This window comes from Oscarella lobularis, chromosome 8 (genome assembly GCF_947507565.1).
Source record: "Oscarella lobularis chromosome 8, ooOscLobu1.1, whole genome shotgun sequence".
Lineage (NCBI taxonomy): Eukaryota > Metazoa > Porifera > Homoscleromorpha > Homosclerophorida > Oscarellidae > Oscarella > Oscarella lobularis.
Genome location: NC_089182.1, coordinates 3,400,883 through 3,420,514, shown reverse-complemented (window position 1 = coordinate 3,420,514; position 19,632 = coordinate 3,400,883). Strand labels below are relative to the sequence as shown.

Genomic DNA, 19,632 nt, shown 5'->3' with positions numbered 1-19,632 from the left:
GTTTTGATTGTCACGCTCTGACGTCACAATCAAAAGTATCCGCTCATGTACAGTTGGTACGTGGGTATGTATGTGTGTACGGGTAACAGAAATATGACCCGTACATATGCATATGTCTTCAAATACAGAGCAAATTATGAAATACAATACAATGTACGTCAGAAAAGCGCCTAATTAGAAAAACATGGCAATTATGCGAAATGTAGGTAGGACTGAGCTGTAGGGGCTAAGGGCAGTGATGACTACGTGAATATGTGGCAAAATAAAATTTATGACGTCACACTATGTAATGCACTCGCGTACCGTAGCGGTGGGAGGCTCTGAATGATGGCAACACGGTGAACACCGGGCCATCATTCTCTAGTTCATTCATGATCTTCCCTGAGTCCCAATTGAACGAGCAATTTCGTTTCTAGTTCCAAATAGGCCTTATATTCTTGCTTGGCTTTTTCGGGATCTTCGAACAGAAGACTTCCGCCGCTGACGTCGTGCGCTTGCTCTCGATTTCCTTCGTCTCCCTTCGCGAGAGCTCGATTTTTCGCTCGATCGTCAAAAAACGTCACGCGATTCACTTCACGCTCGAAAAAACTCTCCATACTTCCAACCTAATCTCCATTGATTCACTAATTAATTCATTTATTTCAACTATATACAGTACCTCATGAGGAATTGGCTGCCGGAAACTCCACGGAACTTCGACGATGTGAAGAGTACCCAGCTGATCGCCAACAGCCAATAGCTGTTGTTTATCTATAAATAAATAAATAAATAAATAGACACGTGACATGATAATCAATTACGTGTAATTTGAAAAGGATAAATAGATGTTATAGAAGCTGCACTGACATTTTGAGTCTTAGTCGGCTCATGAGACCTCAAAACGTACATACATATAGAGCAGATGTACATCTATATATTCTCCTACTTGTCAAGTAGATCCCACACTTCAATATTTCCATCACATCGCGTAATATAAAAGAGACCGGCTCTCGTTGGACTCCAATGACCGCCCGTCAGTCTGACGCCCGACGAACTTGAATTCAATAGGGGACCAGACTAATTGATATAATAATAATAATAATAATAATAATAATTTCAATTTTTTTCTCACCTGAACGCCTTCCTTCCAAATACAGAAATCCCATCCGCCGACAGTGAGAAGAATATTCGAAAAGAAAGGCGATCGTTGAACGCATAGTACGGGTCCCGCGTGCTGAGAGAAACTCAGCTTGGGAGCAGAAGCTACAATAGAAAAATCAATCCTTATTATTATTATTATTATTATACACATACGTATCAGTCTTCCCGTTTCCACGTCTTTCGTCATCTTCCAATCAACATAAACAACATTCCCATCCTTAGAAGAAAGGAATTAATAATAATTAAACCCTAGGGTGTGACGATTCTCTTACTTCCGTTCCAACGTAAAAATGCGTATTGATATTTTCAATTGGTTTCAATTCGCCGCCAGCGGGAGGCGCAACGGCTTGCGCAATAGCCGAACCCGCCATTTTTTCCGCCGGTTTTCTCATCGAACGCATACTGGCTTGACTCGCGGACGAAATCCCGGCACCCATACGAATTCCTCTCAACATATACAAAGGTTTCTGATGGGATTCCGATATGCTGAAAGAAACGGCGGGAAAATCGAGAGATCCGCGATGATGAGGAGAGGGAAGTGGAATCTAAGAAAGAAATCAATTCGATTTATATAAATAATTTCGTTATTTACTTTCATAAAGGGTTTCCATGACAAATCGAGATATTTGAACGTCTGCGAAACGGAAGTGGATACGAGAGAATGATGAATGTGTGGAATCTCCTGTTCTTTCTTTTTGGAAGGAGGACGCGTGTCCCAAAAGAGAACAACACTAAAAAAACAATAAAGATATCCTCCACTAATCGTATTTCATTCTCATACCCGTCTGTGGAACACGTGATCAATTGCGTGGAAGCGTTGGATCGATTCTCCATGACAATTCCCGTCTTATCGATCTCCATATGTTCGGGTATCCACTCCAAGTGAGAAACGCACGTTGTGTGACTCGCTTCGATGCTGGATACGGCGCAATAGCGAACCATGGGCGCATGCTCAGGCTTCTCATCATCCAACAAAGTCTAATGAGAGAAAAACATAGAAAACATAATCACGTGACGTCATATTAATTAATTTTACGGATGTTTTGTTTTGATCTTTATGAGAACTGGAACGATGCGAATGAAGTTTGTCGTGATAGGAAGTGACGTCCCATAGAACGACTTGACCATTGATACAACCCCCGGCTACAATATTCGGATTCGACGGATTGAATTTGAACGTAAAAATATCATCAGGAGCTTCCAAAATCAACTATTAAAAGAAAAAATAATTATGAATAATCATTGATTAAAAGAAATATATAATTATTATGAATCGTCATCATAAATATCTATTTTCTTATTATTACCTGTGGGTGTATTGGGTCTGAGAAACTCCATATCAATATGAGAGATGGAGAGAGAAGGAGACTCGATGAACGTTCGATTCTTTCGTCTAATTTGAGTCGTTCCACGCAAGAAACGGCGACAACACCTGAGAAAAAGAATACAAATAAATACCTAATTAATAAATAATAGTACCCTTTATGGATGGATGCCAATCGATTTGAGTAATTGCCTTTTCCTTGCTGAATTGCAAATCAGTAAATGACTGATACTCCTAAAAAACAAAGAATTTATAGATGAATTCTCCTCTTTCTTTTGTTTTACCTTGAGTGATCCGTCAGACTTTGTTCCGAAATTCGTCTCTTCATCAGCCAATTCCAAAAGATCGTCTCGAAAAACAGCCATAATCTCGTTCTGTTGCAACGCCAATTCAAAACTAAAAACAAAAATAAAGAATTCATTAATTTATTTATTTATTTATTGGCGTCACGTGTCTGAATTCTCGTTATAAACGCTCTTCATCTTCTCCACTTCCCCGACCTTCTTCTCATCATCATACTCCCTCGGACAATACTGAACAGCAATATTGCGCGGCCTAATCCAATTAGTCTGACTCGATTCATTAACAACTTGAGGAACAGCCTAATAAATTCATACATAATAATATAATATATATGTTTTCTCTCTCTCTCTACCTGAATGCCTTTATCTAGCTCCAATTTTTTCAAATTAAAATTTGCCTCGTCGTAAGACCCGTATTCGACGTAGGCATCTTTCGTGTCAGTCGCATTGCGATCTGTGAAATCGACGGGACCCCCAAAGTGTTTTCGTTGCCTAGAAACGACGTAGTGTAACTAGAAACAAAAAAATAATTTCAAAGAATATTGACTTCTTAGTACAGTACCAATGGTCGAATCGTAATGACGGTCGCCTCTTCAATTTCCTTTTCACTTCCGTGAGACTCCCACGGTCGTCTTCTCGCCAAAAAATCCAAGTCATCTTCCTCTTGTGGGGCCCCGTCTTCCTCTTCTGTTGTCTCTTCGGCGGCGGCTGACGCCGGCGGTGGCTAAAAACAGTCACGTGTTAATTTTCGTAATCCGGGCGTCGCGCCGGTCGGGTTACGTTCAAAACGCTTTCTTTTGCCTCTTCGGTAAAGCAAACGTAGAAATTCTGTCCGTATTTGTAATCGGCGTCGAAAACGATCAATATTTCGTCGCCTGCGTAGTTCTACGTGAAGCATTTCATTCAAAGAAAGGCCCCGGATAGCGTTTTCGTTTCTTACGAGCATTCGCTGTTTGACGGGGTGAAAGTCCGATATGGCGGCGCGATTCTTGAAGTCGGCCACAATCTTCTCCTTCGGAATGAGCTTGTGCGGATTTTCGGCCGTCACGTCGCTATCGATAACGCATTCGAAAATTTCTTGCGTTTTCGACGAGAAAAAGAGCGGTTCGATGCCATCGGGAGCCGCCTCGACTTCCTCGGCGCCCGTAGCATCGTCCCCAGTGGGACTTTCCTGCGAAGAGTTCCCTTTCTCTGGCATTATAATTCGGGAATGCGAGTCGCCTTAGCAACAAGGTAATAACGCAACATCCCGGCTTAAAAATAAACACAACCAGTCGTGTAAAGATATATTTTTTTACGGTGCATCGCGGCGCAACCACAAGCACTCTACAAAAGAACCATTTTCTCACCTAAAAATTCCCCCCTACAGGATAGACGAGAGCCGTGTCTAAATCCGGGTTATATTTCTTGAGTGACTCTTGTCGATGATGTTCGACCAATTCATGAAGAGTAGCGAACTTGAGTTCTTCAGAAAACCCAAAACAACCATCGGAGTAGCGGAAAATCTGAATATGCTTAATTTGACCATGATATCTATAAGGGAAAAAATCAAAAATTATTTAGTCATTTATTTTATACTTACATTATATCGACAGAGTGAGTGTGCATTTTAGGCTGACTAGGATCCCATTGCCCTTCCTTTTCCCGTACTAAAAACGTTCCATTCGAATATCCCTGTTGCAGCATACTCTGAGCAAATTTTCTACAAACAAAAACAAGTGACGTCACAGCATCAAAAAAACATCCCTTCCATATATCACCTATTGATTTTCCCCATAAACCAATTTCCTTCCGGGTTTTGAGGCATCCCAAGACCCGGCTAAAAAAAGATAAACATAATCAATTGTAATGTCACGTGACGTGTTAAACGAAATATTGACGTCATTATAACGCGAGTTATTAAAGAGAAAAGAACAAAAACTGAGTTCCTAAGAAACTCGTTTATATAATTAATTATTAGAAACTCGTTTAATTATTAGATTAAATAATTAATTATTCCAATCGATTACATATGTATGTGAACACCCCCATAATGGACAATGTAGATATAGATACGTTACTATTACGTTTCTCTGTGGAAATGAAGAGGGTCCAGCGCCGAGACTCATATGTCGATAAGCGGCCCGATCCTGATAGCTACTTCCCATTGCAAACGAGTCAGGAGTGCTCATCTGCTTGGGAAGATGACGTGGAGGCGTTCGAATGGGCGATGAAAACGGCGGCGGCGGAATCATCGGCGTCGTCGTTGGACTTCCGCATTCGGAAATAGTCCGAGACGGCGGACGAGAATCGCCCGACTGTTTGCGCGGAGGCGGAGGCGGAGGCGACGAGCCAATCGCCGTCGAAGAAGGCGGAGAAGGAGATAAGACATCGGGGTTTTCAGGAGGATTAAGAAGGGGTTCTCGATTTTGATAAATCGTCGAAGAAGATGACGACGATTCTTTCGTCGTTCTTCGCTTCGAACGTCTAAAAAATCATTAATTAAAGAAAAGATTCCATATAATGTCTTCTTCTTTTAAAGAACCTTATATTTCGAGGATCGAATAGAGTGTACGTCTTGCCCGGATCAGGCGGATCTTCATCCCCCCTTTGCCTCAAAACACTAGAAAAAAAAGAACAAAAAACGTCATCTCCAATTAAATTTCTTTCGTTTTTCTTACTCTACGTAGTGAGCTTTTCGGCTTTGCAGTTGCATTATGAGTGGTTTGAGAGCGTTCATCTCGCAGTCAATTTCTTTACTCGAACTTTGCAAATCTTGCAATTCTTCGCGCATATCTCTCAACTTCCAATTCGCCGCTTCCAAGCGTTCTCTCAAACGAGACGAATTGTTTGCAATTCTATAAGAAAAGAATAATATTATTGTTTAATTTTTTTGACAACTGTACTTACTCGTCTTTTTCTTCGTCTTTCGCGTGTTCATCGTTGTATCTCTCGGCCAATTCGATTTGATCTTCAAACAATTTAATCAAGACTTCTTGAGAACGAATTTGCGACAGAAGAGAAGCAATTCTCTAAAAAATTAAATTTCAAGAATACCCCCCGCCAATAAATCAAAATAAATCAATAAAACCTGTAGCGCCTGAACATGTTGCTCATACAAAAGGCCAAATTTCTCATTCGTATCATTAAATTCCTCCTCCACTCGTTTCAATTTTAATTTCCACAAAGGTTCACTTGGCTTCTGCTCCGCCGCCGCCGCAGCCGCAACCGCCACAACCGAAACAACGTCCTCATCCTAAAAAACAATAAATAAATAAATAAATAAATAATTCATTTTTAATTAATCTCTTACGTCATAATATCTCGGAACGGGATTCGTCAGACAGACATCCAATTTTGCATTATACTCCTTCAAGGATTCCTTCTGATAGAATTCAACGAGCGCTATGATTGATTTAAATGTGAGGGGATCGGAGAATCCGTAAGATCCATTGCCATGCAAGATGCGAATCAGTTTGTTGTCTCCGTCCTTTCTCACGGTCAACGTGTATTCGCCCACACTCCCGGATGCATCTCGAATCATAAACGAACCGTCGGGCTCATTACGCAATTTGTGCTTCACTTCCTCTCTAAGAAACATAATCAATTTTAATGTCACGTGACGTCATTAAACATTTTTAACGCGAGTTATAAAAAAATGTCTTATTAATATTGATTTTTTACCTTGTTGCTTTTCCCCAATACCAGCTACATTTATTCAAGTCAATTTCTCCTCCCCCTGGGGCGGGGTTTGAAGGCGAAGGAAGTCGTTCAGAAAACGCACCTATAAACATTATTAGATCAATTGATTAATTAATTAATTAATTAATTCTTACCTATTGTCACGGATCTTGGCAGATTTCTTCTTCTCTCATCACTGTATGGAGTGTTAAAAGACAAAAGAGACGCTTGTCGCGTGCGTGGCGGAATGGGTGGCTTGGCTACAAGAGAAAGTCATAATACCCTCTCTGGGCTTGCTACAGTTGGCATTTCTCACTTGATGGCAATTCGTCAACAGCAAACGTTTCCGCTACAAACAATGATGACACGTAGCAACAACAGTATCCAATTGCAACATGCCCTTACCTCTTTGTCTATCATTCTTAGAACCCGGAGAGGAAAGAGGAACTAGAGTAGAGAAGAAACTAATAACTAATAAATAAATAATTCTCCGTCTAACTGGATCCATTGGCAACAACGGGCTTTGGAACATCATAAAGATCTTCACCTATAATATATTAGATATAAGAAAACAGATACATTCAAATCAAGAGAATGACCAGAAAACGTTTCAGCTCTCTTAGGATGATCATAGAGTACTTCCCCTTGGATTGGAATGGCAGCGGAAACACTCCGCGGTTGATCGTAAATATCTTCAACTAAAAAAACAATGAAAACGCCCAATCACATCAAAGGGAACCCCAACGAACCGTTACGATCAATTTCCTCTAAAGAGAGAAAAAAAGAAAAAAAGTGATACGAACGTCGACGTCGGATTTGAACCCATTCTTACCCGTTTCGGCTCCGTTTCCATGCTTCGATTCGACGCTAGGACTACCTAAAGTCCATGAATGAAATAGCGTCCCACGCGCGCGCGTGCGCGCGTGCGCGCAGACGATCGAGCGAATGACCTTGTTCCTTGGGCCGATCGTAAATCGCTTCCTGCGACGACGACGACGTCGCTTTGGGAACGTCGTACAGATCTTGAGGTGTCGTCGCCGGCGACGGCGAAGGACGACGCGCGCGCTGTTGTTCGCGCCACGCCGCTTCTAATTCGGGTTTCAACTTGGGTCTGGGCTTCGTGCCCGGTTTCGGCGCTAGTTTTTTTCTACATCCTATAGACATTTTCGATAGCGTGCGAAATGTTTACGTGGTATGGGACGAGGTCGCGTGTCGGAAGAATGAAAAGTTGAATCAGCTAGGAGGAAAGAAAGAGGAAAACGATAGGAAGAGGGGGGGGACTTCTCCGTTTTTCCTCGCGTCTGCTTACTGTTTGTCGCTTGTTGTCTCGAAGCCATGCTTCATGCTCCGACGAAATCGCGATCGATGGAGACGGGAGGGCCGGGCCCCCTTTTCGTTTTTTTTCTCTTTCGCGATTCGTTTACCGCGTGCGTGACGTCACTGCGACTCGGAGTGAAGGAATAAAGAGAGTAGGATCAAACGACGTCTCCAAAGCTCTTCGGACAAGGATGTACACCGCTGGGATGGAAAGAAACGATAAGGACGTGATCCAGGGATCGAACAATCGTATAGCGTGCGCTAAACGAATTGACATTGATTGATTACACTGATTACACTACAAGAGCATGCATACACAAGCAGCGAAGACGATACAATACGATACTAGTATATAGATGTACAATAGTAGTTTCAAAAAAAAGTTGATCAGTACTAACACGTGATCCTATGACGTCACTCGCTTCTAGCTCTCTTAGCAGCAGGCGGATTCTCACCATCTAAAAACAAATAATAAAATACGTCACATATACGGGTATCTTTCTATGACTGACGTGTTGACGATGACGTAGCTCCTCCATTCGTTTGCACTTCACCCCCACGATCCATTTCCATATATTCGGCCATGACAGCAATGGGTGAGCGGCTGGTTGCCGTGGCAATGCGATGCTCAATCAAATAAAACATGTACTCGTCGTAGAGAAGACGAATCAAATGAAAGGAGCCAAAACTGGCCGCACTTCTCAAAGTCAAATCCCGAATAACCATAGAACTGAAAAAATAGAAATAGAATATATAAAATTAGATAATTAAAAGGTGTACGTACGTACCTGTAAAAGGACCACTTGAGAAGAAATTGTCTTGCCGCCTTGGAGAAGTCTTCCTGTCCTTCAAAGGGCTGAAGAACGCGCGTTACCACGGAGTCAAGCCACATGGCCCATTGCTCCAGAGTATTCTGCTGTTGCAACGTCATTTTGAAGTCCTGTTCCAATTGCTGAACAGTCGTATCTTCGCACTGGCACACCCACGAAGCTTGCTCCTATAAAAAATCAATCATTTATATAGGATATAATCAAATTATTATTATTTTACTTGAATGTTATTGAAATCGACTCGATTCAAATCAGCCAACATTTGCGATATTTGTTGGGGGTTTTGAAGGACGGCACGAGCGGCTTGAGCCAAGTGATTCAATGACGTGTAGCGACGCAATGTCTGAGAAAAAGCATTCACAGTCAAAATCTAGAGAGACAAATTCCTCATCAATATATGTACATGAAGAGAAGTGCCCTTTTCTTTCTCTTACTTTGGATGCTTTGAATTCAGCTGGATAATCTTTCAAAACAGTCTGCATCCATCCTTCAAGATTCTTGGCAAAATTTCTCAACGTTTGAGTCAATGAACCTGTAAGGAAAAATCCCCAATAATACAATTTATTTATTTATTTATTTATTATGTCTCTTACCTGGGATTTGCTTGAGAACGTCTGGAACAAGAGAATTGATGACGGTTTGATACAGAATGAATTCGCAGTTTTGAATGTAGTGAATAAACGGAGTGAGTCCACACAAAATGTGGAGTTTCGTTTTATCAAAACGAAAGTCATGATCTCCACTAAAAAATCAAAAACAAATGCAATTATATAATCTTTTAAAAATAATTTAATTTACCTCACTGCTCCTTCATCAATAGACTGCCAAAATCCCAACCAAAGAGACTCGACTTGATTCAATTGAAGCGTCACAATCAAATCAAGAACCATCTAGATACAAATAAATAAATAAATATATAAATACGTATTTTTTCTTTACCTCTGAGTGCTCTCTGAATGCACTAAAAAATTCACTGACGTCACTCTCGTCCACACCAGCCGGAAGTGTGACGTCACCAAGGGAGAATTCTTCAAAGGGAGGCAACGTAGCATTCGTGTCTCCAATGTACTGCAAGTGTAGCGTTTGCTGAGAATGAGAGTCGCCCGCCTGAGCCATAGAAGACGAGCCACTCCCACCAGCCCCGCCCCCAGCACCAGAAGAAAAATCCCCGTCATCAGATTTTCTAATAAAATAAAATAAAATAGCGCGCGCGCACTCTTATATATATACACAATGTATCACTTTTTGAATTGTCCCTGCGTCGGTTGCCTAGCAGCGAGCACGTCTTCTTCCTGAGTCAAAGCGTTGAGCGGAGAACTCGGCTTGATGCGAATACCATAATAATGATACTTAGAATTGCCTCTAAAAAAAGTAAACAAAATAAATAAATCAAATATTATTTTTCGAACCGCCCCACCTACCTCGTTCCGAGTCGTCTCGTACGAAGACCCAAGAAAACGGAGCGTATCAATTTGCCGAAGCTCGCCGCATTGACAGGTTCGAGCCCACCCGTTTGACAATGCCTCAAATAATGATTATAGAGCGTCGAACGCGGCAAACTGACTCCTTCAGCCGTTTCGTAATTGTCGACAAGCCATTGAACGGTTTGAGGAGAAGCGCGCGTCGCGTGACTGGCCGCCGCGGCGGCAGCTGCCGCAGCTGCCGCTGCCGCTGCCGCCGCCGCAGGATGACCAATAGCCGCTGAGTCGGGCGATAGATACGCGGGATTTGTTACAATTCCCGACGAATTGGCGGGAGACGTCGACGTTGCGCCCGGCGCGGCGACGAATACGGTGGGAACGTTTCTCGCTTGTTGCGTTGCTGCCGTATAGAACGGTTGTCCCATTGTTCCCGATTCGGCGAACGACGTAAAGATCATTTTACTAGAGAAGATGAAAGAAAAGCGATTAGCTACACATCATGTAGATGAATGAAAAGAGAGGAGGGGAGGGAGGGGGAAAAAAATCGCGCGTTATAACGCGACCGACCTCATCGTGAGTTCCATCGCGGGCGCGTCGCATGGGAATGAAAGAAGGCTCGAACGCGATCGCCGTGACAACATAGAGCGTAACTCGGGGAAACGGAATAGGCGCCGCGAATTTTTGGCCCCACCCAGCAACGTGTTTCCCTTGCTTCGCGGCGAATATTTCTTACCCAGCGCCGCTTCTAAGGATCGCTTGCGCCGTCGACGTGTCGATGAGCTGAACGGTCGACGACGACGTTACCCCCGAAGGGGGCCCCACCGACGAAGGCGCCGACGTCGACGATTCGACGGCCGTTTCGCCTTTCGGCGACGTTTGAAAGTCTTCGGACATTGCGCGTCGTTTTTTACACGTGCACGGACTGCCATGATTTAGGAAAAAAAGAGAAAAGAGTTGAGAGACGAAATCGCGCGCGATGAAAGATCTTGTAGGGAGGCGATTCGCGCGATCGTTCGTTAGTTCTTTTCGCGGGGGGTTTTCGGGTACGTTCGCGAATGTAAGGGAAAGTCGTCGTCTTGCCAACCGTTGGTCGCCTTGGAGTCTCCTTGGAGCCTTTCACCCGGTGTCTCGGGGAGAAATCAAAATGGCGGCGCGTCGCTGAGCGGACGTGAAACGCGATTGGTTGCCCGGTCACGCGATCTCCCCATACCATATAAGGACTAGTACCCGGAAGCATCCTTCCCGCACACACGCACACCGGGCCCCCCGACTTACTGTCGCGCTCTCTTCGGTCGTTCCTTTTGCACTTCGGACTGAATAATGGTCATCAGTTCTTCAAATGGATCCACGGTATCGTTCTCTTGCATTTCAAGATCGGCTTCAGACGATAAGAAAGATCCGTCCGAGCCGCCGTTACGACGAAGCTGCTGAAGATGATGATGACGATGATGAAGAAGAAGATGATGGGGCTGCTGGGGCTTCTGCTGCTGCGGCGGCTGCAGCTGCTTCTGCCCGTGGTAGTTACGTTTGTTGGTTGCACGGTTTAGCGGTTTAGCAGCAGACACTTGATTCTCAGCGTTCGCTGCAGCAGCAAAATCGAAACTGCTGGGAGTCTTCGCGGCGACAGCTGCGGTACGCAAGTTGTGTCGAGGGTCAAACGTCGGGGAAAATAATTCGTGATAGAACGACTCTTCGCTGTTGCAGCTGCTCACACTGTCAGGCCTCTCAGCATACGATCGCATAGCGCGCACGAAAGAAAAAAAGCGAACGATCTATCGCGGATCTGTGCAGGAATCGTGCATGCAACAAGACTTTATACGACATGTAAACCGCGCCCCTCGTCATCCGCAAAGAAGCCCCAAGACACGGCTATATTTACAAGACCCAGCCTAGTCTGTTTGCTATCCAATTGAATCGAGACGGCATTACATCATAGTTCCAGTTGGCACGCGGAAACGAGGAAGCTAAGGCCGAACTGAAGAATTCCAAATGCTTGTAGTAGGAAGCTAAGAGGACGGGAAATAACAAAAAGTGCTACACCCATTTCCACGCTCAAGTAACTATAGTTCTCTTCGAATGACCCCCACCACGTATGTGTACCTACCTCAGAAATTATTCGATGCTTGTCTATTGCGCTCTCGCGTAAAACAGCCCTTGAATGAAGTAAGTCGCACGTCGACTTCGCCCTCTTCGAGCTACACACGGCACGAAACCCATAAACATTACATATACACCCAATGCAACAAAATGATGTCATGGGAATGTAAAAATTATTAGCATCCGCACCGCGACGATAATCTGATTAGACAAATGGGAGGAAGGGATGCTTACTTCATCGAAGGCGTAGAGTTTCTCGTAGCATTCATTCGATATGCATCTTCTCGCGCAGATCACTCGATCTAGGCCCGTCGCCGATGCGCACGACTCCGATTGCAAGCACGCCTCCTCTTTGACCCGATAAGGTCGTTCCTAGGTCACGATGATTAGGATGGAAATGTGACCTCTGTCTTTTCGGTAAACTCTACGTTTTTCCCCTTCTTTTTGTAAGGAAAACGTTCGAAAACAAACACTTTTGTATCGATATAGCTCAAGAGAGTCAGCTCTAGGGCTAGAATGGCGACGAACGACGAGAGACGCATTTCCTTAGTCCGCTACTAGCGCGCGTTGGCTCAGAAAAAAAAAGAACAATGCTATTATTATCGGTAGAAATAAAACGGAGTGTACCGATGATGATAAAACTACTGTACAAAGCTACGTTGTCTCGTTGATCTACTTAGTACTTAGCTCGCCAAAACATCAAAAAGAAACCCCCCACTACAGTCAATCAATTCAAATCGTAATATTTTAGACAAAACGCGGTTCCCGCCCCTTTTTCTTTGACCCCGCCGCTGGGCTTGCAGCAAGATCCGTATCAAAAGACGAGGAAGAGGCCGGCACCGCCGCCGCGGCCGCCGCGGCCGCCGCACCCCGGACGCCTCCAGGAGCAGCAGCCATCAACGAAATGCCACTATCACGCTGTTGCGCCACAACGCCTATATCAAAGTCTGTGACCTCCACACTCTTTCTCCATCCGGTTTCGACATGAATCCGATGACCCTTCTCCTCCACCTCCACCTGGTGGTTATCTTCGTCGCCAGCGGCGGCGGCGGCGGCGGCGACAGAGGCAGCTGCGGAATCGGAACTAACCTTTATTGAAGGAGGCGGCGGCGAACTCGAGAGTAAGGAATCAAGAGATGAATCTGCTTGCTCCGGACTCGTTACTTGCCCCACAGCTTCCGCTTGCGTCTTCACTTTCCCCCCTTTCGGTCGTCGAACGACTTTTCGTCGTCCAACAAGTCGCGGCGAATTGTTCGGCGATTCAGGCGGCGTATTAAGCGCGGAGATTTCGCGATTGAATTCCTTCATTAAACCCTCGATGACTGACGTCATTTTTAGGGGGCTCGGACTACGCTGTCGAACGGTCATTTCGCTCGTTTCCGTCGCCGTCGCCTCGCCAACATGTTCAACCAACGTGGAAGTGTGTCGTCGTCCTGGCAACGACAGTTCCTGCGCAACGACGTCAGCGGAAGGCGGCGGCGATACGGGATGATCCGTCGTAATCAATAAATCGATAATAGCTTCGTCATCCTCACTTCCATACGAATCCTCATCCTCTTCATCGTCATTGTCATCGTTATTTATCTCCGCTAATATTTCATTTTCGAATTTTTTTTCGCCGCCGCCGCTTCCTATGCCTCTTGGCAAGGATAAATGCTTTGCGGCGCTGTTCGTGGAAGCGGCTGTCTTTGCCGCTTCTTGCATCAACATAGCCAAAGCCCCTCCCACTCCCTTACCCCCGCCGCCGCCGCCATCTGTTTCCTCTTCATCCTCATCCTCCACCACCACCGCTTTTCGGATCTCCACGTCGGACAAATCAAAATGCTCGTACAAACTCGGTCCGAGTGGAGAAAGTCGCGCCGGCGTCACGAGACCCTCTAGACTGCGTGCCGGCGATCCCGTCGCACTTCCACCGCCGGGACTTTTCGATGTAAAACGCACTTCCTCTTGTCGCACGGATCCGGGTAATAGACATTCGTAGCTTCCGTCGGATGTGGTGCCGCCTCCGAGATGCTTCTCGTCTTCTTCCGTGAAATCGTCTGAAAGCTGACGGAGAAATAATCCTATAATAAAATCAATAATTATTTAGCACGTGGTTCTTACTCTGGAACGTTGACTGTGAAGTCGATCCTTATTGGAATTCGTCAAAGCGGCGTACAGATCCTCCAACTCCGTAATCGACTGTCGCTTCCTACAAAAAATAAATAAATACAATAGATCTTCCAAACCCTAAAATTTAAAATTAACCGTTCCCCTGTACTATTATCAAACTGTAACGTAATTTCCATATACGCACAATACAGGCTTGTTCAAACAGATATAATATATATTAATTAATTAATTTATTAATTCATATATTATCTCTGGTTCAAACACGCTTCAATCTACTTTAGATCATGTGATAGGGTTTGTCTACTGAACCACGTGCTAATATATATATATAAATATAGATCATGTGATAGGGTTTGGTTTTAAGCCGTTAGGATCTATTGAACCACGTGTTCTCTCTCTTACAGTACCTCATAGGCGGTGTACTTGGTCCAGAAGGCGGAGATATGAGAATCTCTCCGTGGCTATGGGAACGACGACGAGGTTCTCTGTCTCCTTCTCTTTCCTCTTCTCCTCCTTGTCCGGGAGGCGGAGATATGGGATCCACTTCTTCCTCGCTACTTTCCTCTTGGACCGTTTCCTAGGAAACACTCGCGTGATGTAATAATAAAATACCTTGTAACTTCTACCTCAGACTTTTCCTTTGATTCTTCGTTTTTCGTCGACGGTCTCACATCGAGGACCTAATAAATAATAAATATATATTTTATTAATTGATTTTTTCTTACTCCTGGAAATCGTATGAGTAATTCAACGGCTCTCAATTGATGTTGCATATCAACGAGCGTCGAAAAAGTCGTCGTTTCATTATCCCTATATAATAAATCAAACACTCAATTAATCAACCATTAATCAATTAACCTCGGTTTCAATATATTCGGTCCGAAAACAATAGCAAGATTGCTCGCACTCATCGAATTCTCCGTTTCATACGAAGCAACACTAAAAAATAAATAAATAAATAAATAAATAATAAAAACAATCTATCGTCTAACCGATTCAAATGATGAAATACGCGCGCCGCCGTCAAATAAAACGCATTGGGTAACTGTTCGACAACGGCTCGCAAATCTTCCAAAACTTCGTCCGTTTCTCCATCGACAATCGATTTCTTTCGATCGCCACTCCCCTCGCTTGTCGACAGACTAAATTGGCTACTACTACGCGGAACGCTGCTGCTACTTGTAGCCACTTCCTCTTGCGATGAATGAGAATGAAGAACGGGGGATTGATCAAGAGACACGGAACGTCGAGTTTTATTCAATTGCGAACTCGTAGGCGGCGGCTAAAACAATAAATAAATAAATAAATAAATAATACCTTAATTCGATTTTGTACTGACGTCTTGTTGCGCGTTTCTTAGCGCATTCAACTGAGTCGATTGCCACTTTTTCGCGACGTTAATAAAACAGGAATAGAGTCGATAGGTGAGCAGAGGCTGTGGCAATTGTCGCAAATAATATTTGAGCACGGAAGCAATGAGATGAGGCGGCAACTCGCTCAAATCAACATCCTCAGCTTTCAACTCAAAAGCCTTAAGAAAAAAAATAAATACATATATAATTTCTTATTGATTTATCTATTGATTTCACCCGACACAATTCCTTGCATCGCGTCTGCGCCGCCGAAACGCGATACAATCCGTGCGTTGTCAAGGCGCGCTTGTCCAATTCCGCGATGCATTTCTCAACGAGCAGGGGAATCGGACGACCCGTCATTCGACATTGTCTCGCCAAATCGACGCCAAAAAACGTCGGTCGTCGAGACAACTAAAATAAAAAACGCACAAATTATTTTAATTCAATTCAACAATTCATTTTCTTATGTACTCGTCTTTTGTCTCCTGTTGTCGTTTCCGGTGGCAACGCCACCGCCACCTCGTGATCTTTCCCCCGAAACGGTTCCTTCATCATTCTCAACATATAAGCGGCACCCGTTTTCAAATTCCTCGCATAACTCGGCGATTTATCACCTATAGGAATAAATTCTATCCCTCCCCTCCCCTCACCACGCCCCCCCACGTACCATTGGCCCTCATTTCTTCCAAGGATTGACCCGCAATCGAAGAGGGACGTTTTCTCACCGGAAGTGGATGTCTCAATACGGGCGGCGACCGACTGTCCGGCAACGAATTTCCCTTCTTTCCTCCCTCGTTTCCACTCCCACTTCCTTCCTCTCTACTTCCGCCCGTCATTTTATTTTTATTAAATTTCGCTACAATAGACGTCTTGATTCCGCTTCCCATTTTCCGGGCCGGTGACAGAAAGGGGGCCCGGTTGAAATCCGTGTTCGAACGAGGTAGATAATCGCCTTCTGAGCCAATCAAATCTTCCGCTGAACGACTTTTCTTCAAGCTAAATTTAATAGTTAATTATATTAATTTCGTTTCTTTTCTGAAACTCTCTTGCTTTGGTTTCGGATGTGGCATGAATTCGAATCTGGAAAAGTTAGTAACTTCGTTTTCGTCGTCATAGTAACTGTAGACAAGCGCTAGGAACTGCGATCCAATTGTATAGTGAAAATAATCGGAAATGAGTTCGTCGCGAGACGAATCCACGTCAGATGACGCGTCTCGTTCGATTTCAACATATTCAAGTAAAAGCTAAAAATCAATAAATACATAAACGCCTATATAATAAGCAGGGAATTCCCTATAATACTTTTCTCAAAAACTGCTCATTTCCGTGAAAAGTTTGACACATTTGAGTCAATTTTTTAGCCTAAAAAATCAATTAAAAAACACGTGACGTAAACCCAATTAATTACTTTGAATGTTTCCAGACTTTCCAGCATGTGATTGGCTTCTTCCACGGCGACGCGATAAGCACTTTCCGCTTCTTTAGCCTATGACGTCATCAAAAAATTGACGTCACAAATTCAAAAATTCAACTCACTTTCACTTTCAAATCTTCTTCTTGTTTGCTTCGCTTTTCCAATTTCGATAGAGGAGCCTCTTCTCGTTCCAAAACAGCCAACTTAGTAGCAACCTAAAAAATAAATAAATAAATAAATAACAATAGAAAATATATCAATTTTATATTACTTTTGTGCATTCGTCGGACAATTGAACGTATTTCGCTCGCGCCTTCTTCAAAAGCCCAACGGCTTCACTCTAAAAAGAGAAAAACATATACACCATAATCTAATTACGACTAGCTACAAACCAATTTTTTCTGGTGCCGAAGCCACGCCTCTTTCAAGAGCTTACGTTGCTTTTCGTGACTTTCCCTATGCTGATTCAGCGGCTAAACGAGGGAGATACATGTACATACAAAAAAAGTGGGTTCCCGTATGGGGTTCTTGCCTCGAGGACTCGCGCCGCTAATTGGCTCTTGTAGGCATCATGCCACTTCCTATACAGCGCCAAATCCTAAAGCAAGTGCGTGAGAACGGCGGTTAGGAAGGGGAAGCGAGCTTACGTGCTCTAAACCGAGCGTAATCGACGAGAAAAAGGGTAAACCAAGACCGTCCTTCGAAGAAGAAAAAAACGATGAATGAAATTGCGAAACGGGGGCTCGCTTACGAGTTCGGTGACGATGTCGCGCATCGATCGAGTTAATTTGATCGTTCGCGTCGCAAAGTCGAGTTCTTGTAAAAAAAAAAGAGAAAAAAATTCGCGATCGATCGATCGATCGCGATTGCAGCCAAAACAACGCTTTACTATATTGGGCCTTTTTCTCGTAATAGCTGACGAGATCTTTGAGGAAGCGCGACCAGACCTTAGCGTGCTAAATGGGAACAGATGTGCGTTTTTTCGCGCGCGAGGAGAAAGGGGGCCTCACCTCGAACATAATGTCCATGCCCGTGTCCATTTTGATTAGTTTCTGAGCCGTTTCGTCTAGTAGAGACAAAAAGGGAAGCAATCGAAAGCAGAACGCGACATCGCGTTCGTTTTTTTACGAGGATTGACGGAGAGAGCGGGCCCCACTGTCGATTTCGGGCCACGCGCCGGCGAAAAAGGCGTCTCGGCGAGATGTTCTTTCGATTCGCTGAGAAGACTTTCCATCGACTAAACAGAAAACAGGGGTGCGCATTTAGAATGACGACAGTCCATAGAGGGGGACCCCGCCCCCTTCAATTTCTCTCACCGACTCTCTACTCATACCGGGCACCGAGAGGAATCGCGATGATTCGTTCCCTTCGGTCTGCATGTATTCAGATATGCTAGGAGAGAGATAGGGGTTAAATAAAAACTTCGTTTCGCGTGTAAATCGACGATCGTACCTCGCACAGAAGGCGTTTTCAAGCGAATCTAATAGTTTATCACTCGTTTCCTCTGCTTCGCCGTCATCTAGACGAAAAAATCGCATCGTAGAGGAGAAGAGAAAAGACGAACGTCTTCGTACCGATGAGTTTACTCATCAACGCGCCGAGAGAAGATACGATTCCGGTCGAATGAACGGTCCGATGGCTATTGAGCACGCCGATAACGATATTTTTCACTTGACCGAGCCAGTGAATGCGATCGCTGATCTTCTCTTCGTCGTTCGATTTCGCGCTAGTTTTAGTTCCCTCTTGGGGCCCGGTATCGATGCCTCGCTCTTCGTAACCGCCTACAAAACGCGACAGAAGCTTTTTTTTTGGTAACGCAAGACGACGCGCAGGTCCCCGGTCTCGACTCCTGCTATGCCTGCTATGCGATCGTGGCCCCGCCCATCTGTTTCCTTGCGGACGAGGCCCCCCATTCGTTTCCGATTCGATCGTTTAGGGTTGCGTGCTTAGCGACTACGCCTAACAATTCAATTACGTATAGTTCGTCCGTGTTTCCTGCGTCGGCATGTCGCTCGGCAAAGAGGGTTCCCAGTCGAGGGAATTTGGGGGGCCCCGCTACGACTTACAGCTCGTTTCGGCCGAGAGCGCCGTTCGAAGATGATTGACGGCTTGCGAAAAACGCTCGACGTCGTGTTTCAGACTCCGCATTTGCTTCGCTTCGTCGAAAACATCGCCAGACGACATACTTCCAAGCGAATCGGGTATCGAAGCGGCCGAGCAACAGCTGTACAGTGACGTCGAAACGTGGGCGGAGGGTGGCGAAAGAGTCGTCGAATGCGAAGCTGATGATGAAGCGATGCCGTAGCCGCGGCTTCCGCGTGCAATCGTCGCCGGAGACGAATCCCCCGATCGTCGTTCTGCAGTGCTCAGACACAAACTCTTCGCCAGAGGGGACAGTCCCTAAGAAAAGGTGCCACAAGGAGGAGGAGGTGTATCGCCTTCGGGCGCGTCTCTTCTCGCGCGAACGCTTACCACGCCGCCGTGCGAACTACCGCTCTCCTCGACCGATAAATCGCGCACTTGATTATGTTTCTTTCGTCGAAACGAGAGCAGCATTGTAACTAAATTGGTTAGATAAATAGTCGAGCGAACCAGAGAAGGGCCGACTATGTTTATACGGGCCGATCGCCACGCCTACGTACACAATAACACGTCCACAT

General features: G+C 44.7%; 4 protein-coding genes and 1 long non-coding RNA gene across 11 annotated transcripts; 1 reads left to right on the top strand and 4 right to left on the bottom strand.

Moving 5' to 3' along the window:
* Nucleotides 1–177: 177 nt before the first annotated feature.
* LOC136189942 (dynein axonemal intermediate chain 3-like) lies at nucleotides 178–3,979 on the bottom strand. The gene is made up of 18 exons (XM_065978004.1): nucleotides 3,707–3,979; nucleotides 3,547–3,651; nucleotides 3,329–3,490; nucleotides 3,120–3,278; nucleotides 2,915–3,066; nucleotides 2,749–2,860; nucleotides 2,620–2,698; nucleotides 2,448–2,572; nucleotides 2,177–2,350; nucleotides 1,922–2,118; nucleotides 1,733–1,871; nucleotides 1,413–1,685; nucleotides 1,294–1,357; nucleotides 1,112–1,242; nucleotides 926–1,056; nucleotides 801–874; nucleotides 659–750; nucleotides 178–605 (listed from the first exon to the last, which is right to left on the bottom strand). Exons 1-18 carry the CDS (start codon nucleotides 3,962–3,964, stop codon nucleotides 366–368), a joined length of 2,667 nt encoding a protein of 888 aa, XP_065834076.1. The 5' UTR covers nucleotides 3,965–3,979; the 3' UTR covers nucleotides 178–365.
* A 41-nt stretch (nucleotides 3,980–4,020) lies between these two features.
* On the bottom strand, nucleotides 4,021–7,986 carry LOC136189948 (phosphatidylinositol 3-kinase regulatory subunit gamma-like). Of its 2 annotated transcripts, XM_065978014.1 has the most exons (20): nucleotides 7,736–7,986; nucleotides 7,616–7,663; nucleotides 7,377–7,562; nucleotides 7,259–7,303; nucleotides 7,176–7,193; nucleotides 7,026–7,124; nucleotides 6,926–6,973; nucleotides 6,832–6,873; nucleotides 6,743–6,775; nucleotides 6,582–6,686; nucleotides 6,430–6,529; nucleotides 6,059–6,335; nucleotides 5,837–6,001; nucleotides 5,656–5,777; nucleotides 5,427–5,603; nucleotides 5,291–5,368; nucleotides 4,833–5,232; nucleotides 4,527–4,585; nucleotides 4,349–4,468; nucleotides 4,021–4,299 (listed from the first exon to the last, which is right to left on the bottom strand). In XM_065978014.1, the coding sequence occupies exons 1-20, from the start codon at nucleotides 7,761–7,763 to the stop codon at nucleotides 4,116–4,118; spliced, it is 2,334 nt and encodes a 777-aa protein (XP_065834086.1). In that variant the 5' UTR covers nucleotides 7,764–7,986; the 3' UTR covers nucleotides 4,021–4,115. The 2 variants fall into 2 exon arrangements, with proteins under 2 accessions (XP_065834086.1, XP_065834087.1); XM_065978015.1 differs by lacking the exon at nucleotides 7,616–7,663 and having other exon boundaries at nucleotides 7,377–7,580.
* Nucleotides 7,987–7,995: 9 nt separating this feature from the next.
* Nucleotides 7,996–12,005, bottom strand: LOC136189947 (transcription factor RFX3-like). 4 transcript variants are annotated; one of them, XM_065978009.1, is made up of 12 exons: nucleotides 11,270–12,004; nucleotides 10,728–10,916; nucleotides 9,995–10,456; nucleotides 9,816–9,935; nucleotides 9,513–9,756; nucleotides 9,372–9,463; nucleotides 9,167–9,315; nucleotides 9,008–9,105; nucleotides 8,794–8,943; nucleotides 8,532–8,740; nucleotides 8,256–8,473; nucleotides 7,996–8,201 (listed from the first exon to the last, which is right to left on the bottom strand). In XM_065978009.1, exons 1-12 carry the CDS (start codon nucleotides 11,734–11,736, stop codon nucleotides 8,158–8,160), a joined length of 2,442 nt encoding a protein of 813 aa, XP_065834081.1. In that variant the 5' UTR covers nucleotides 11,737–12,004; the 3' UTR covers nucleotides 7,996–8,157. The 4 variants fall into 4 exon arrangements, with proteins under 4 accessions (XP_065834081.1, XP_065834084.1, XP_065834083.1 ...); XM_065978012.1 differs by lacking the exon at nucleotides 11,270–12,004 and adding an exon at nucleotides 11,079–11,223; XM_065978011.1 differs by lacking the exon at nucleotides 10,728–10,916 and having other exon boundaries at nucleotides 11,270–12,005.
* On the top strand, nucleotides 11,935–12,748 carry LOC136189970 (uncharacterized). Of its 3 annotated transcripts, none has more exons than XR_010670480.1 (3): nucleotides 11,944–12,050; nucleotides 12,104–12,508; nucleotides 12,581–12,748. It is a non-coding gene; the product is annotated as an uncharacterized lncRNA (long non-coding RNA). The 3 variants fall into 3 exon arrangements; XR_010670479.1 differs by having other exon boundaries at nucleotides 11,955–12,157; nucleotides 12,384–12,508; XR_010670478.1 differs by having other exon boundaries at nucleotides 11,935–12,508.
* On the bottom strand, nucleotides 12,664–19,577 carry LOC136189936 (rho GTPase-activating protein 45-like). Its single transcript, XM_065977994.1, has 28 exons — nucleotides 19,445–19,577; nucleotides 19,039–19,372; nucleotides 18,547–18,753; nucleotides 18,425–18,491; nucleotides 18,289–18,364; nucleotides 18,101–18,209; nucleotides 17,983–18,038; nucleotides 17,862–17,928; nucleotides 17,724–17,788; nucleotides 17,620–17,670; nucleotides 17,505–17,570; nucleotides 17,365–17,445; nucleotides 17,244–17,312; nucleotides 17,095–17,187; nucleotides 16,967–17,044; nucleotides 16,861–16,920; nucleotides 16,609–16,802; nucleotides 16,226–16,554; nucleotides 16,030–16,172; nucleotides 15,793–15,969; nucleotides 15,543–15,734; nucleotides 15,196–15,485; nucleotides 15,062–15,142; nucleotides 14,929–15,013; nucleotides 14,830–14,883; nucleotides 14,611–14,780; nucleotides 14,195–14,282; nucleotides 12,664–14,137 (listed from the first exon to the last, which is right to left on the bottom strand). The coding sequence occupies exons 1-28, from the start codon at nucleotides 19,526–19,528 to the stop codon at nucleotides 12,839–12,841; spliced, it is 4,665 nt and encodes a 1,554-aa protein (XP_065834066.1). The 5' UTR covers nucleotides 19,529–19,577; the 3' UTR covers nucleotides 12,664–12,838.
* Nucleotides 19,578–19,632: the final 55 nt, after the last annotated feature.

What these genes read in the sequence shown, in the direction of transcription:
- LOC136189942 (XM_065978004.1), bottom strand. Translation starts at nt 3,964, where the DNA reads ATGCCAGAGAAAGGGAACTCTTCGCAGGAAAGTCCCACTGGGGACGAT. An exon ending in CATGGAAACCCTTTATGAAA is followed by an intron (nt 1,686 to 1,732) that starts GTAAATAACGAA and finishes TTTCTTTCTTAG; the next exon opens with ATTCCACTTCCCTCTCCTCA. An exon ending in ATTTTTACGTTGGAACGGAA is followed by an intron (nt 1,358 to 1,412) that starts GTAAGAGAATCG and finishes CTTTCTTCTAAG; the next exon opens with GATGGGAATGTTGTTTATGT.
- LOC136189948 (XM_065978014.1), bottom strand. Translation starts at nt 7,763, where the DNA reads ATGGCTTCGAGACAACAAGCGACAAACA. An exon ending in GCGACCTCGTCCCATACCAC is followed by an intron (nt 7,563 to 7,615) that starts GTAAACATTTCG and finishes GAAAAAAACTAG; the next exon opens with CGCCGAAACCGGGCACGAAG. An exon ending in TAAGAATGATAGACAAAGAG is followed by an intron (nt 6,776 to 6,831) that starts GTAAGGGCATGT and finishes CATTGTTTGTAG; the next exon opens with CGGAAACGTTTGCTGTTGAC.
- LOC136189947 (XM_065978009.1), bottom strand. Translation starts at nt 11,736, where the DNA reads ATGCGATCGTATGCTGAGAGGCCTGACAGTGTGAGCAGCTGCAACAGC. An exon ending in ACGAGACGACTCGGAACGAG is followed by an intron (nt 9,936 to 9,994) that starts GTAGGTGGGGCG and finishes TACTTTTTTTAG; the next exon opens with AGGCAATTCTAAGTATCATT. An exon ending in CATTCAGAGAGCACTCAGAG is followed by an intron (nt 9,464 to 9,512) that starts GTAAAGAAAAAA and finishes ATTTGTATCTAG; the next exon opens with ATGGTTCTTGATTTGATTGT.
- LOC136189936 (XM_065977994.1), bottom strand. Translation starts at nt 19,528, where the DNA reads ATGCTGCTCTCGTTTCGACGAAAGAAACATAATCAAGTGCGCGATTTA. An exon ending in GATGCAAGGAATTGTGTCGG is followed by an intron (nt 15,735 to 15,792) that starts GTGAAATCAATA and finishes TTTTTTCTTAAG; the next exon opens with GCTTTTGAGTTGAAAGCTGA. An exon ending in CCGAATATATTGAAACCGAG is followed by an intron (nt 15,014 to 15,061) that starts GTTAATTGATTA and finishes TTTATTATATAG; the next exon opens with GGATAATGAAACGACGACTT.